Below are 16,753 nucleotides of genomic sequence, written 5' to 3'. Positions count from 1 at the left end.
CCAAACTATGCAGAGTGTCCCTGGAACTGTTTTCTTTCCCTGTGGGATCCCACTTGCATGGGGTTCAATACATCAGTCACTTGAGGGCTCACTTGTCAGAGCCAGAGAAACCATGGGCCTCTTCAGAACTGTATCTTTCCTTTCACGGAGTGTGGTTCCGACCCAGAATTGGTGCATGCAGAATGCTCTAGGAGAGGCATCCTTTGACTCATAGGTCCTCAGCCTGGAAGCCCAATCTGTTGCAGTCTCCTTTGAGGACATCTGTGGGCACTTCCCATCACAGCAGTGTGTTGCCTACCTCTACAACCACACGAAGACACCATCCAGGGGAAACATCCCCCAAAATATGTATATAAGCCACCAAAACCTGGATCTTGAAACCAGTGACAGGAGGCATCCATTCTCTTCATGCAATCACACAGGACACAGCATATCCAACCCTTGGATCAATTCTGAGGGAGAACCACGCACAAATTAAAAGGTGACTCAAATCCCAGATCCAAAGATCATTTGCCAGCATATTGGACATCTGTTGGTTCAGATGACCAGGAATGTCCACTGGTGGCTAAATGGTCTCAGGGACAGGAGGTGAACATGTGTCTGCTTTGTTCAAGTCCATCTCCGTGAGTGGCAGGGAGACCTTGGAGGTCGCATTCAGGATTCTACAGGCCTGTGAATTCTGTGAATGGTCCACGGCTTCTGTATCAGCAGTATCCTCGAGAATCATGAAGGCCTCAGCCGCTTGGGTGAAGAATCTACTCACTGGCAGTGTGAATTTGGGGTCCAAAATCTTGGATGTTGAAAGCCTCGGGGACTCAGAGCTCACCCTAGTATAAGGGCAACTGTTCTGAGCTCTGCCTACCTGATTTCTGGGGAGTCCCAGGTGGTGGTTCCTCTGGGTCAAAGAAGATGTCTCCTGAACAAGCCTGTAGATCCCAAAGATCCGTTCTTGCTTGGAGCTTGACATCACCTCCAGGAACTCCATAGCTCCATGACCCCCCTCATGTTTCCACTTTTCATGGTGTTCAGGCTGCTGGATCCTCACAAAGGCGTCCATGGGGAAGCTCATTCTGGCCTCCCCACAGCTACACTGAGTAGCCGCCTTTCTGTAGTCGATCCACCTGGGGGTGGCAAAATTGATGGCCTCTGCACAGTTGAAGCCATGGTTGAAGCCAGCGTGGTAGCCATAGGGAAAAGTGACCATGAATTCCCCAGCCTCCTGCGTCATGCGGCCAAAGGGGATGCTATTCTCCTTAAGCACGTTGGGAGAGATGAGTGCCACCTTGTGCCTCAGGAAAGCCTGGCAGCCCTGGGAGCTGCCTGGGAACAGCTGTCTGGCCAGGTGTTCCAGGCGCCGGCCATTCTGAGGGGGCACGGCGTACCATGTCTTGGGCTGCCCAAAGTGCAGATAGTTGATGCTGTACAGGTCCATGTCCTCCGTGTGCCACACGAAGGTGGTCTTCCACATGCCGAAGTACAGGTAGGGCGTGTTGACGCCCTCAATCACGATGCCACATTCCTGCTTCAAGAGGTCCAAAATGTTTCCCAGGTGCGCCACGTTCCAATGCTCAGTGTTCTCATCAAAGAGGGAGCCGTTTACGTCAGCACCAGAAATTGGCGACCGGAAGAGGCTATTCTTCCAGTATTTTCTCTCCAGATCTTCAAAGTTCAAGTGTGGTGGGGTCCGGTATTTTTTGCTGTTGTCCAGGTCACGGTACTGTCCCACTGTCATGGCTTTCTTCTTCCTGTGGAATTGAGTGAACACCCCTGCCTTGCCAGACACCACTTGCTGCAGGGGCGTGGCTATAGAGATGTCACTGAGATCCTCATATGACTGCCTGGCTCTCCACTCCTTGGGTGGGATGACCTTGGCCAGGCCAACTCGGTGTGCCCCTTGGGATTCCATTGTAGGCAATGTACTTGCTGAAGTCTGAAAATTATCCCATGGTTGGGCGGAAGGTCGTGATGGTTCCCGTAGAGCTCTGGGGGCTGCAGTTCTCAGAAGTCATGGCTGCTGCATGTGAGACCTTGGGCTGTCCAGGAGGCATCTGTCTGTCAGTCTGTCTGTCTTCTTATTTTCCCCCCTGCCTTCCTGCAGTGTTTTCTTCACACTCTCTGGTCCTTAAGTGCTCACTTTTCTTCTTTCTTCTCCTTTTTCAGTTCCTCAGTCACCTGGTAGTCAGGGTTCCACTTTAAATATTAAATACCACTCTGGAGAATCAAAAGTCTGAGCAGATGCTGATCAACGTAGCAAGACCTTCTGCTCTCCAAACTCAATAGTAAGAGAACAGAAAAACTTTCTTGCTTGGTTACTCAGGGAAATGTTTCCCTGGTGGCTCTCCTCACCCTGAGGAAAGAGAGTCTCTACTGACCATAAGAGCAGCCCAGGCCCAGCTCAGCCAGCTGCTCTTGGCAGGGAAGGGCTCCTTCCAAAGTTGTCACCTAGACATCTCTTCTGATGACCTGGAAGGCAGGTTAAACTGAGGACTCTTCAGGAGGATTAACCAAAACCTAAAGAAAACAAAGAATAGCAGAGAATAAGTAGGCAGAAGAAACACTGAGGTAAACCGAATTCAAGTTGAAATCAAAAGACTGGTGAAGAGACACAAATATTTTAAACTCATGTAGAGAACCCTGAATATTACAGTGAGTGAGCCAGTTGACATTCACATTGACCCCAGGAGTTGGGAGTTGGTGGCCAGAAGATCAGGAAATCAAGGTTGTTCTTGGATCCTGAGGGTATCCAAGGTAGCACTAGACATAAGGGAAATAGAAGGTTTAGTCATCCGATCTGAGAAACTTCATGAATTAAAATCTAAGAACACAATACAAATGAAACAGAAGATTTCAGCCAAACAGTGGTGGCACACACCTTTAATCCCAGCAGTGGTCGGGCAGAGACTGGCAGATCTCGGTGAGTTAAGACCAACCCTGTTCAACAGATTGAGTTCCAGGAAGGCTCCAAAGGTAGACAGAACCACTGTCTCAAATGACCAAAGGGGAGGTGAGACAGGAGTAAACAGGAAATTTCAGCTGGTTGGTGGTTTCAGTGGGCCACACCTTTAATCCCAGTACTCAGGACTTAGAAGCAGGCAGATGTCTGTGAGGTAAGACCAAGCCTGGTCTACAGATTCTTGTTATGTAAATAAGAGCATTTCTGTGGTATTAGCTTGCAAGCATTTTTGATTAGATGCACAAATCTGCCATCCTATTCAGTAAAGGGGCAACCCATGTTTTTGCCTGAGGAATGCTTTTTGGAGCTTGGTTAAAACTATGACTTGCACACATCTGTGCTGTCACTCTCCTCCTGTGGGATGATCATTTTGTACACATTGAAGATGTGTTACTGTCAAGAAACCTTCTTATTGGCTTAATAAAGATCTGAATGACCAATAGCTAGGAAGTACTGCTGGGGAGAGAAATGAACTCGGAAAGAATCTGAGAGGGAGGATTTGGCAGGCAGCCACAGAAGAAATAGGACATATAGTACTCAGGAGGGGTAACAAGCCATGTAGCAGAACATAGATTAATAAAAATGGTTAAGTTTTACTGGCCATAAGTGATTTGTTCATTTGATACATCGTTGGGCCTGGAACATATTATGTAAAACAGTCTGGCCTCAAGCTCATAGATCTCTTCTTGCCCATGTCTTCCTGGTTCTGGGATTAAATGCAGGCATCACCATCCATAGCTCAGGTGACATTTTAAAGCACTGTGGATGAACACTTTGAAACAACCATAGATCATCTACTGTCATCTCCCATGACATTCTTTGATTTTACACTTTCAGGTCAATGTCATCAAACAATGTCATGGGCCAGTCACTTATATGTGGCAGGAGTGTTCATCACATGCTGCCTGTGCCACTTGAGCTATCATCAGCTTCATGGTAAACTGGAGATTCATGGACAGAGTGTCCAGTTCTTGCTAGGAGCAGATTGTCACCACACAATGACCCTGGAATAGACATTTCACCAAAGAGCTCTTCCAGGACAATCTAGAAGATAAGATGTGAAGAGGTGACCCTCAATCCATGACCATTGCATGTTACCTTCAGGAGGGAATATTCCTAGGGTCTATATCCTCAATGTAATAGTTACAAGCATAGTAATCATGGTGTTTGACTCACCACACTTCTGTAGTATCCACTGCTGGAGTTTTCTCCATCTCTTCTCTATGAGACTATAGAGACATGCAGGGAAGGCTGGAGGGGTAATCCTGTGTATTTGTCAATAAAGCACTGTTGGCCAATAGGGAACCAAGATAGGTGGGACTCGGAGTCCAGGAGGACTCAGGGAAGGAGAAACCCAGAGAGTCAAGATGTAACACCATGGAGTAGGAAGCCAGGAAACCTCTCCAGTAAGAGAAATACTTAGATTAACAATTATGGGACAAATACTTAAATCAGAGCTAGCCAGTAAGAAACAAGGATGGCCAACAGCTTCAAAATTAATATAGCCTTCTGTATGTTTATTTGGGACTGATGTGGCTTTGGAACAGGCAGTCAGGAAGGCTTCCCTTTACAGAAGGCTACTGAAACACTTTCCAAATTTCATATGGTCTTTGAGGGCCATAATTATGCTTTAAGTTTTCATTACTGTGCCTACGTGACCCATAAAACAAAATGCCTCTAAACTGTAACCCCCAAGACCAAGGACAAATGCTTCCTGAGATGCTGCAGTTCATATGAGATAACAAGCCATATATTTGCAAGTCACTAAGCATGTTTGGTTGACCCAACTGCACTGAATGTGCTTGATTATATGTACGTGGGAGGTATGTAGGCAGGAAGTGCATTCAGGATCCATGCTTGCCTCTGATTGAATGAAGGTGCGGAATATGTAACCTGTGGATTTACTATTAGAAGCACCTGTCTGTTGGAGCTCTTGGCCATTTTCTGGGAACCCTTTAAGGAACCTGGTCAGAGTTCATCATCCTCGCCAGTATTCAATTACAGCTTGCTTAAAATGTGGCTAAAATACTGGTAGTGGTCTTATTCTCATCCATTGGGATTAACAGCATAAAAAATAACACTATTTTGGTTGACCTCAGGGACAATCACAGATATTTGATCAACCGATGGGGTTTGGATAATGGTAGGCTTTCACTGGGCACCAGACATCCAGTCTCCTGCTAGATTTCTTGAAGATTTTCTCAGTTTAGAAAGGATGGCTGAGCCAGGCCTGTGGTTGCACATGGCTGATCTACAAGAGCTAGTTCCAGGACAGCCTCCAAAGACACAGAGAAACCCTGTCTCGAAAACCCCACCCCCCAAAAAAGGAATGGTTGGCTGTTAGATACCAGTCTATAGTTTTCATTATGTAGAGATAAGTTCTCGCTTGTCCTAGTGACTCTAGGACTTTCATTATGAAGTTCAATGAGGGGAAAGGATTTTTCTGCATTTTTAATTTCAGTTTTGTTGGTATTGTTTCTTGAAATCTAGTGGGTTTGTATTGTTTGATACAGCAATTTACTTCTTCCTCTTCTTCTTCCTCTTCCTCTTCCTCTTCTTCTTCTTCTTCTTCTTCTTCTTCTTCTTCTTCTTCTTCTTCTTCTTCTTCTTGTTCTTCTTTTTTTGTTCTTCTTCTGCTTCTTCTTCTTCTTCTTCGGTAAGCACTTAGCTAAAATTTCCCCATAGAACTGATTTTATTATATTTCACGATTGTGTTTCCATTTTTATTTAGTACCAGAAATAAAATATTTCTTGACTCTAATTTTGCCTTATTCATCCTGCAGTGATGAATGAGTTGTTTAATCGAGTCCCAGGGTACCTGATGCCTACTTCAGTCCTCTGAGGACACGTGGCATGTACATGATGCCTAGAAACATGGGCAAGCAAAGACCATTTTTATAAAGCTGAAAGGTTCAAATGTTTAAGGTCATCACTTACTGATAGCACCTTGACCTCGTGCCAGACACTGAAGGTAGAAACAATGATGGGTGGACCATATCCTGATGTTACCACTTGGCTATGCACATCTCTTATCTTCCAGCTAAACTTTGCTATATAGAGTGTATGTGATGGTACGTCCACCACATGCTGAGTTTGTGCCCAAGGTGACTGCAGAGGCAGGGACTTGGATGGCTGGTAGCAACAGGGGAAGGAGTTGCAATAGTAACCAAGAATTGGGAACTAGGTTTTTGGGTACCTTACCTTTGTTCTGAGACTCTCTGAAAGGGCATATTTGGAGAGAGTGGGGGGATGGGCCTCCCAAGACCTTCAGGGCTCTAACTGAACAATTGTAATACAAACTGGTCATTTCCTCCTTCCATTTCCTGCCTCCAGTCTATCTCATGATGCATCTCATCCCCATCACTTGCTCTCTAATTAACTGTTACTTGTTATTGAGACAGGACTTAACTCTGTATTTCAGGGTGTGAGTGTGTGTGTGTGTGTGTGTGTGTGTGTGTGTGTGTGTGTGTGTGTGTGTGTATGTGTGTGTATGTATGTTTTGGAGTCCAGAAGAAAGTGTTGGAACTTCTAGATGTGGAATTACAGACAGCTGGTAGTTGTGTGATATGGGTGCTGGGAATTGAACACAGAACCTCTGGAAGAGCAGCAAGTGCTCTTAACTGCTGTTCCATTATTACCTATTTTCTCTCTGATGTTTTAATTTATTTTATTTTTATATGATATGTTTATCCCAGGATAGATAGATCTATGTAGACTGGCTGTGTCTAGGTGACTCATTGGTTTTCATAGTTTCTTGTCATAGCTTCATTTTTTTGAGGCAGAGTGTCTCTACTAAAAGCCCTTGCAATCCTGGACCTTACATTCTAGACCAGACTAGATTTGAACTCATAGAGACTCACCATCTCTGCCTCTTCATGGCTGAGATTAAAGGTGTGTGACCATGTGACCTTGTCTATCAGGTGACTGTAGTTTTCTCATTCTTTCCTGAGATGGCCAGACATCTGCTACCCATAAACTGGCCTGCATGCATCAGGCACAGACCCCTTCATGGTGGGCTTGCCCAGGGGACCCTATTCTACCCAAGACTGGAAAATTCCCCCTAGAGGAAGGGATTTGCTCTTGAGCCCTCACACCCTTTAAAGATTACTTGCTCACCCAGGCTGGGCTGCTTTCTCATCTCATGAGACAGCCTGGCAGTCCCTTCCCCAACAAACTCCTTTTTATTATCCACAGACTGCTCTTGTTAGGTGGTTTTTGCTCTACTTGCTTACAATAAGGAAAGGGGCTGTGACTAGGTAATGAAGGCAGTGAACTTCCAAGATTCCTGGCTTCTTCCTCATCCTCTGGACCTGAGACAAGAGTGCTGACAGTTTAAAGTAAAGGCCTTGTGGATCTTTCTTCCTACATGTAGTGGCCCTGCTGATGGACTGGCTCAAAAATGCAAAGGCTGCATCAGGACACATTTACATGACAGTTGACCAAACCCCAAATGGGAAAGAATTCCTTTCAAAGACCCAAAGGACCAAATAGAAGTTGAGCTTTGGCTTGCTGAGTTTCACCTCTGCTTTGTGGAGGTTCGTTTTGTCTGAGTGCCTGCTGTGTACGAATGAGTGTTTCCTCCTTCCAAATAAAAGTCTTTCTTCAACATCTGATTCTCTTTGCTATAGTGAAGACTTCTCTGCTGCTACCTGTAACTCTTGACAAGTTTTCCACCTTTGAATTCTTTTTTCTTTCTTTTTTTTTCGTTTTTTGAGACAGGGTTCCTCTGTATTGTTTTGGAGGCTGCTTTGTAGACCAGGATAGCCTAGAACTCACAGAGATCCACCTGCCTCTGTCTCCGAAGTGCTGGGCTTAAAGGCGTGTGCCACCAATGCCCAGCCCCCACCTTTGATTTCTTTAACTGGCAAGTAAATAAACCCAAAGAAGACCCTTAGATGGCAACAGGAGGTAAACAAACTAACTAAGGTCCTCACCGAGAACTGCAAGGTTTCAGTAAATTCACCAAGTTGGAGTTCTCTGATGCCTTGCTCTGCTTGCCTGTCTGGGACAGACAGACAGTTTCCTCAGTCTCAGTCCTCTGGAAAATGTCACACTGCAGAAAAACTTTCTCAGGTGTTTCATGAACATCTCTGACTTTGTAATGGTGGGAGGTATGCGGCACAGAGAGATGGGAAGGGAATGCTGAGGCTTGTACATGGACATTCTAAAGCTCAGTTGTGATGGTTGGTGAGATGCCTCAGTGGCCAAGAGTGCTTGTTGATTCTTGTAGAGGACCCGAGTTTGGTTCCAGGAATCCACATCAGGTATCTTGCAAACACTTTGTAAGGAGCATGTAAACAGACTGTGAAAACGAAGCTGTAAACAATTCGGAGGGAGAGATGAGCTTGGAAGGCAACAGAGTGATAAGTGGATGTGTAAGTGGCTGATGGATAAGCATAGAGGTAAGCTCAGAGAAACCTTATAAATACCACAAAGGAGGACACCAGAGCAGAGCACTGGGATGTGCCAACTGAGCAACCCCATGCCAGATCAAGACAGAGCACTGAGCTGGAGCCCTGGTGTCCAGCAGGCCACTACACTTTGCTGTGCAAGCAGATACAGAATGACAAGAAGACTAGAAACCAGAACCTGAATGTGGAGGTACACACTATCACACTCATCTGGTCATGGTATATTATACCTTGGCACCTAGGATGCTTTTGCTTATTTGTTAGATGATTATTTTGCTTATGCTGATTGGTTGGAAATATAGTTGTTGTGAGACATGTGATGTGGGAATAAATAAACTATTCAAGTGAAAACTGTTGGGTATTTCCTCCCCCCAGTAATCTGAGTGTGTTCTCGCTTGTAACCCTAATCAAAAAAGATCCAACACTCTTCTGAAGTGATTTTTTTTAAAAGGGATATACATGGAAGAACAAATGGCCACTCTGAGGCTGCTTTAGGACCAAAGGTATGCCCCTGCCTTGCTAAGGCTTTCTCTTGTGATTTGCTTTCACCCTGTCCCCATCCCTGGCTTTAACACACATAGGGAAACATAAAGTGCAAACCCCAGAGGTGTGAAAGACCTAAATCAACGTCTCTTTCACTGTGGATTTAAGTGGCTTTGGGCTGAAAATAAGTATTTGTTCTTTTGAAGTCGGGCGTTGGTGGCTCATGCCTTTAATCTCTGCACTCGGGAGGCAGAGGCAGGTGGATCTCTGTGAGTTCAAGATCAGTCTGCTCTACAAGAACTAGTTCCAGGGCAGCCTCCAACGCTACTCAGAGAAACCCTGCCTCAAAAACCCAGAATAAAATAAAATAAAAGTTTGTACTTTTGAATTGTGCTGATATTATTAATATATGTAATTCATATATATCCCCGAAAAAGGGAGGAAGGAAGGGAAAATGGGAGAGCATGTAAGCAACTGAAATTTAACACTGGCATTAACACTAGCAGTAGAAAAACAAAGCATAGTAATTTCCCAATTTCTGATTACTGAGTACCAGTATGAAGTCCTGAGAGACATTCCCAGCACCCATCAAACAACTGAAAATTCCCTGTAACATGGGTAGGGAAGGATGCCCTACCACCCCCAAGTCAGCACAGACACACCCAGACATTAAATTCTCAGCATAAGGATTTTTATTACCCTGGGGGAAAGGAGGCCTGCCTCTGGATCAGGCAAAGGTGTTTTTGCAGGAGTCGGTTTTTAAGGAGAAAAAGGGGGAGTCTATGCTAGGGAGTCTATATTTTTTGATTGGGACATCTAGCTTGCCCCTGCACAGCCCAGAAAGTCCACCCCCCCCACTCTCTCTCTCTCACTGTCTCACTCTGTCTCTCTCTCTCTGTCCCTGTCTCTCTTCTCTGTCTCTCTCTGTTTCTCTCTGTTTCTCTCTGTCTCTCTCTGTCTCTCTGTCTCTCTGTCTCTCTGTCTCTCTCTCTCTCTCCCTCCCTCTCCTCTCTCTCAACCTGGCCAACTCAGAGAATCTCAGAAAAAAGGAAAGGAAACTGCCATAAAGACCAGTTCCAAATTCTCAGCAGCTATTGCAGCTTCCTCCCCTAAAACTGCCAGCCACCCAAGTCCCCGCCTAAGCATTCAGCTTTTGACCATACTTGGGCACAAACTCAAATTACGATGGACACATCATCACCTATCACCTATCATGTTCAGTCGACAAGACCCCACAAAGACCACCAAGGAGTTGTCGCACCAATGGAATCTCACGATGTTTCCTTTATTGGGATATAAGCCAAGTCAGGGACCTCGTCCAGCAGCTGCAAGGGCATGGAGGGATGAGGGTGGGAGCCTCCAACCCTCTATTGCAGGAAACTTATAAAGGCAAAAAACAGAGAGAGAACCATACATCTAGCCTAGGTTAAACAAACAAGGTTAACCAGGGGAATGGGTGGTTGCAGGTTGGTTAGTTACTTATCTTGGGAGATGATTGAGGAATTTCTATCACCTATCTTTACAGCCAGGCAGTTACAGTTATCTGCTCTTCCGAGGACAAAGAGCTAACCATTGGGCCTTGACATAATTTGGGGGTGGAATCCTTTCTCCCAGAACTGGGGGTATAGGCATGACTCATTTGTCATGCACACAGGTCAAGGATACTATCCTGTCTGGAAACACATCTGACTCTCATCCTAGAAGATAAGAATTTTTTTTCATAGAACCTAAACAAAATCTATAGTGTAAGCCAGTGAAATAATCCTACCTCCACTATACAACACCCTGCCTTTCCCATCACCAAGTTATAAAGGTCTAAAATGGTAAGATTCTAAGATAATGTATTTAGATTTGTAAATAAAAGTTACAAATGTCTGCGTATGTAAAAGCCTAATTATAAAAGTTAGTGAATGCAACATATAAAAATGTTGAAAGGTCAAAAAAATGAAAGTCTAAGTAATTTGTGAGGATTTAAGAAGGTGATTCAAAGCATTGGTTGTACATGTCTTTAATCCCAGCACTCAGTAGGCAGAGGAAGGCAGATCTCTATGAGTTGGAGGCCAGTTTGGTAAACAGAATGCGTTCCAGGACAGCCTCCAAAACAATACAGAGAAACCCTGTCTCGAAAAAAAAAACCAAAAAAAGGAAAGAAAATGATTTAAGGTATGAATTTCAGAAAGTGACTTATGTGTGTGGAAAAGTAAATTAAGGTTTATGAAAAGTTGCTGTGGAATAATTCTGTAAACTGAAAATGCATTGCTTTTATTGCTAACAAAAAGCAGTGCTGGGCAGTGGTAATGCACAATTTTGGTTCTAGCACTCAGTCAGATGGATATCTTTAAGTTCAAGGCTAGTCAGGTTTACAGAGCTAGTTCCAGGACAGCCTCGGCTACACAGAGAAACCGTGTCTCAAAAAAACCACAAAGACTAAAAAGGAAAAAAGCTTATTGGATGATAGCAACGAAGGAATTTAGGGACAGAGAGAATGCCCTAAAGAAGGACAAAGTCTTGGGAGTCACATGTAGACACAGAAGGAAGCAAGATGAATGTGCAGTGTTGAAATAAGGGACCACCATGTAGCAGAGAGTAGATAGGAAATATGGGTGAATTTAAAATATAAGTATTAGCTAGTAATAAGCATGAGCTATTGGATGAGCATTTATAATTAATAATAAGTCTCTAAGTGGTTATTTGGGAGCAGTTTCTGGGACACAGAAAAACTCTGCCTACAAAAAGTTGTTTCAGATTTATTTCCCTCTCTCTATGCTATTGGTTGGATTCCCAAACTTTTCTATGACTCCAAATCATAAATCTACTGCACTTTCTACAATGTGAATTTTAGTGCAGATTACAAACAGTAGTAATACTAACATATTTAAACTTTTATCTTTTTTGTAAACTTCAACAAAGGTCTTAAGTTTCAGAAAATCAAGTTGAATCCACTGGTCACAGGTCAAATGGACTCCTGTTAACCAAAAGCCTAAGTTTTATCTCAGCCCAGTCTGTGTTAGCACCACCCTGCAGGGAACATCATTTCCAGACCAATGTGTTTGGGGCTGCAATTGGAATCAGTCAAACAGCCCCAGGTCTGATCCTGAGTGGGAGGTGTGTGGATGCAGGGAAGCCAATTACCCATAGACCTTAAAGATGAGACAGAAACATCTGATCATATCAGGAGTGCTCCCAGTAAATACTGCAGACAATGGTTTATTGTTCTATCATATTAAGTAACCATGCAAATGTGGGGGCAAACGTAGAAGACATCAATTATCATGTACAAAGTTTTCCCACCTGTTTATTCTTGAGGATGGGATCTCTTCCCTATCCTCTGATACCCAGCCCCTTTCCCCGGTCTTGTGTTCTCCCTTCCCCAACTACCAGGACCATGGGCCTAAAGCTTCCAAATGTATATCTAAGTAAAAGTTTTAACCTAGTCTCAATAACATTTTCTTCTGTCTCTAGTCTATCTCAACATATTTCAAATCAACTACAAACTGCTTCAGCAACTAAATGGACTCAGATGATTCCTCAGCACATGGATCCTAGGCAATTCCAAAGTGGCTAGTCACAGACAATCCAGTCTAACAAGTTATTCCATCATTGCCTACAATTGCCCAGCACCAGATGGTCCTGCAGAGACTGACACAGACATCAACTGACACAGCCTACTCTTCAGGACCTTGACAAGTACTCCAGCTTCTTTAGATCCCTAACAGCAATACAGCTGTGTCAACAGGAAACAGCTAGAGAGAATGACACCAAATTACACAATACCCAGAGATTCAATAATAATACAAAATGGTGGGAATGAAGGGTTTTCTAATATACTCAAGATTGGCAAACATGGTATTGACAGATTTTTCCCTTTACCCTCCTCCCTCCCTGGCTAAAAACTGCTAGATCACAATCCTAAAGCTAGTCCCTCAGGTCTAGTTCCTTATTAGGCAGCTGACTTATTCCGGAGACAAAACACCAAGGTCCAACTATCCAAGTTCATTATTCAGCTAACATGTCCAATCAGGACTTACGAACTCATTCTAACACAGACTACCCATTTTTTTCATATAAAAAGCCACAGAGATGGCTCTACTTCATCTTGGATCAAATTCAGAGATTTCAAAAGTATCTTTAATCTTCCAAATCAAATTAAAGACATAAGACCTAAAAGTCTCAGGCAAGGCTACTTAAATAATAAGAGACTTGGTCTGAGGTATGGTAACTCTTAAACTCAATACTAGATAATGAGAGATTTAGTTTAAAGTGTGGTTACTAGATGTTTGGAGAATTGAGGAAGAAAATCTATTTCTTCTTTGTATTATGATAAAGAAGTCTGTTGCCATTTCCCCCTTTTTGGTTGGGGTATATAAAAATGTTAATGAATGGGGTGCTCCGCGGTCCTGTGGGCTCTGTTGGCCACCCACATAGGGGGGGGGCAGCGTTCGAGCCGGTGAGCATGGGCATTGCCATAAGGGCTGTGTTGGCGCTCACTGGCTACATGTCCTACTCGGACTTGTACTGCTGCTTCGCCGAGTGCTGCAATGAGGAACAGCCCGTCAACGCATTGGCCCTCAAGCTGGACTTGGAGGAGAAGCTGTTTGGACAGCACCTCGCCACCGAAGTGATTCTCAAGGCACTGACGGGCTTCAGGAACAATAAAACCCCAAGAAACCACTGACTCTGTACTTGGACGGCTGGTCTGGCATGGGCAAGAATTTTGTCAGCCAGATCTTGGCTGAAAACCTTCACCCAAAAGGCGTGAAGAGTAACTTTGTTCACCTGTTCGTCTCTACTCTGCACTTTCCTCACTAGCAGCAGATAAAACTGTACCAGGACCAGCTCCAGAAGTGGATCCGAGGCAACGTGAGCGCATGTGGCAACTCCGTCTTCATCTTCGACAAGATGGATAAGTTGCATCCTGGGACCATTGATGCAATCAAGCCCTTCCTAGACTACTATGAGCAGGTGGATGTGATTTCCTGCTGCATAGCCATCTTCAACTTCCTCAGTAATGCAGGCAGGGACCTGATAAGTAAGACCATCCTGGACTTCTGAGGGGCAGGAAGGAAGAGGGAAGACATTCAGCTGAAGGACCTGGAGCCCGTGCTGTCCGTGGGTGTCTTCAACAACAAGCACTGTGGTCTGTGGCACAGTGGGCTGATAGACTGAAACCTCATCGACTATTTTATCCCCTTCCTGCCCTTGGAGAACAGACACGTGAAGATGTGTGTGCGGGCAGATTTGCGGCCTCGGGGGGATGCTGTCGATGAAGATATCGTCACCAGAGTGGCAGATGAAATGACATTTTTCTCCAAGATTGAGATGATCTACTCAGACAAGGGCTGCAAGACTGTGCTGTCACGGCTGTATTTCCATTGAGCTCCTCACCCCATAGGGTAGGAGGATTCAGGGGAGCCTCCCACTCCTCCAGGGCCTTGCCGTGACGAAGCACTTTGAAGAACCCCTTGGGGTTTACAACATTTGCATCTGTGGACTCTGGGGATGCTGTGAGTGCTGCATGGCAGCAGCTGAAGACGAATGTGGATCAAGTGCCTAGAAACATAGGAACACGGTGCCAGTGGTACCCTGTAGAGAGCTGCAAAGTGCTGCACACTTAGAATGGTGCTGGCTTCTACCTTCTGTTAGCCGGAGAGCAGGTGCTCTCTATGATAAACAACACATGTATTTGGTTAAGGCTGGATATCAGGCTTACTTCCGCATACATGGACCAATCTGCATGTTCCATGTGGCATACTGGATTTGGCCACCCAAGGGCTTTTAAGCTGTGGGTTGGGGATCCCTGGCACTCCCTGGGAGAAGAAGATTGTTTAAGGTTCCTGAATAAACTGCTTAAAGAAGAGTCTGGGCGTTGTGTCTTCCTTGCTGGCCAAGGTGGGCGCGACAAATGGTGGCCCTTACAGGGAGCCTTTCTAAGGGACTCAGAACTTTTTGCAGTCAGGGCAGCGTGCTGGTATGTTCCCAAGGTAAAGTGGGACAATTAAAGGACCGCAACAAAAGCGGGGTAAAAAAGGACCGCGACAAGAGCGGGGTAAAAAGGGACCGCAAAAAGAGTGGGTTTGTTTGCTCTTCTCTCTAGGTAAAGAGAGAGTGGGACAAACGATTTGTGGAGCAGCGAACCGAAATTAAAAGCTCAAAAGAAACATTGTTAGTTTAGCTATGGGCACTTCTCAGTCGCACCCAATTTTTTTTGGCTCTGAATGAGCTGCTAAGATTGAAAGAGAAAAAGAAACAGCAAAGTGGTAAATAAGTAGAGAAGCTGGTTGTGGTGGTGCACGCCAGTAGGATTTGCTGCAGAGGCTGAGGCAGGCAGATTTCCAAAGAGAAACCCTGTCTCAGATAAAAAATAAAAGTAACAGAAATACAGTAATAATAGATAAATAAATAAGCCACGTAAAGATGAAAAATACACAGAAAGTTTGGATACTGTACGCTATTGTGTTTTTCAGTTTTTTGATTGCTAAGAAGGGAACAACTGCTAAAGTACACTTAATTATAAACGCAGCTGAATTAATTCAACTTATATCTTTTAAAAATTCCTTGAGGATTCCTTCCAGGTTTCTATGCTTTGATGAACCAAGGCCCCTGGAAGCAGTGGACCAGGTGTTCCAACCATTGAAACAGCTAAGATGATGCAGTCTTACAGAACCGGAAAATAAGGACTTACACAGGCATCTGAGTTTTTGTCATGATCCCCATGGTATGAAGATTTTGATTTTGCATGGGACCGAGGAACGATCCAGGCTTTGGTATATTTTCCAGCTTAAATTACATGAAAGCGCCAGAGACTTGGATACTAGGGAGAGCTTTTTCACTATAAAAATCCTGTACAGTGTGTCAAAATGAGTTTTCCAGGTTTAATGTAAGGGTCACTCAGGTGTTTCTTCACTTGGCTTATTGTTGGGCAGGCTCAGATGGGTTGGCTCAAACCATGCAGGCAGGTGTAGCCAATTTGAGCATCAATGACTTCAATATCCAGAAACTAGCCTGGCTGCTTGTGCCTACTTTCTCTGCACCCAGAAGCCTCCACTGTTGTTCAAGGGTATATTCCATTAAAGGTAACTGTGCAAGCAGAAGCACAGGCCAGCTGAGATCAATGTTCTGCTTTCCCCTCCCTCAGTACAGGCTTTGATATCTTTTCCCACTGTGATTAGTGAAGCAGTCAACTTCATATAAGAAACAGTCATGTGGGTGCTGGGAGTTGAACCGGGGTCCTCTGGCCATCAGTCAGCTCCCCAGAATGGTAGGGACCTCATCCATCGTTATCCCCTACATTCAATCCTTCATCAAATCCAGTCTCTATGGAAGCACTTAGCTTGAGTCTGTGAATCGCTACCTTACTAATGCTACTCAGCTTTCTCCAGCTGCCTCACACCACCAGGGTCTATTTTAGCCAGTTAATGCCCCAATTAGAATCCATTACATCCAGTGTGGTATTAGTCGCTTTACCCCTGTACTCATTAAATGCTACCCAGTCTACCAGGCATGCAAGTGGCTTGCAGGAGAAATGAAAAGGAAAAAAGAAAAAAACTATGACAGGTATTACATTAAAGGTCTGTTGCAGACCTACTGCTCCACCACCTTACCCAGAAGCAGAACAGCCTACTCAGTGTTCATGCACTGAATCGTCCTTTTGTCCAGGGACATGGAAGCAAGTACATGTGGAATTGCGGCTTGCTTTCCCTGTATTCCAAGATCAGAAAGGACACCTACTGATTGGAGAAGTTTGGCGTGCGCATGTCATCTGTTCAGTATGCCAATTTTACAAAAGCTGCAAATTTGTCTAAGTACTTGTCCAGTTTTCTTTTGCAGAATTGATCACTTAAATTTGAAGATACTTTGAAGGAGTTGAAGCTGGCAGTGGTCCATGTGAATTCCACCTGAATGGACC

General features: G+C 44.5%; 1 protein-coding gene and 1 pseudogene across 1 annotated transcript; one reads left to right on the top strand and one right to left on the bottom strand.

Annotated features, from left to right (window-relative positions):
• Positions 1-565: 565 nt before the first annotated feature.
• On the bottom strand, positions 566-2,009 carry LOC121135869 (lysine-specific demethylase 4D-like). Its single transcript, XM_040735243.1, is given in 2 exon segments — positions 566-1,906; positions 1,908-2,009. Coding segments are annotated over 2 exon segments (1,443 nt in total).
• An 11,217-nt stretch (positions 2,010-13,226) lies between these two features.
• LOC101837933 lies at positions 13,227-14,223 on the top strand (annotated as a pseudogene).
• Positions 14,224-16,753: the final 2,530 nt, after the last annotated feature.

This window comes from Mesocricetus auratus, unplaced genomic scaffold, assembly GCF_017639785.1.
Source record: "Mesocricetus auratus isolate SY011 unplaced genomic scaffold, BCM_Maur_2.0 Super-Scaffold_100044, whole genome shotgun sequence".
Classification (NCBI taxonomy): domain Eukaryota; kingdom Metazoa; phylum Chordata; class Mammalia; order Rodentia; family Cricetidae; genus Mesocricetus; species Mesocricetus auratus.
This window is presented reverse-complemented; position numbering and strand designations above follow the sequence as displayed.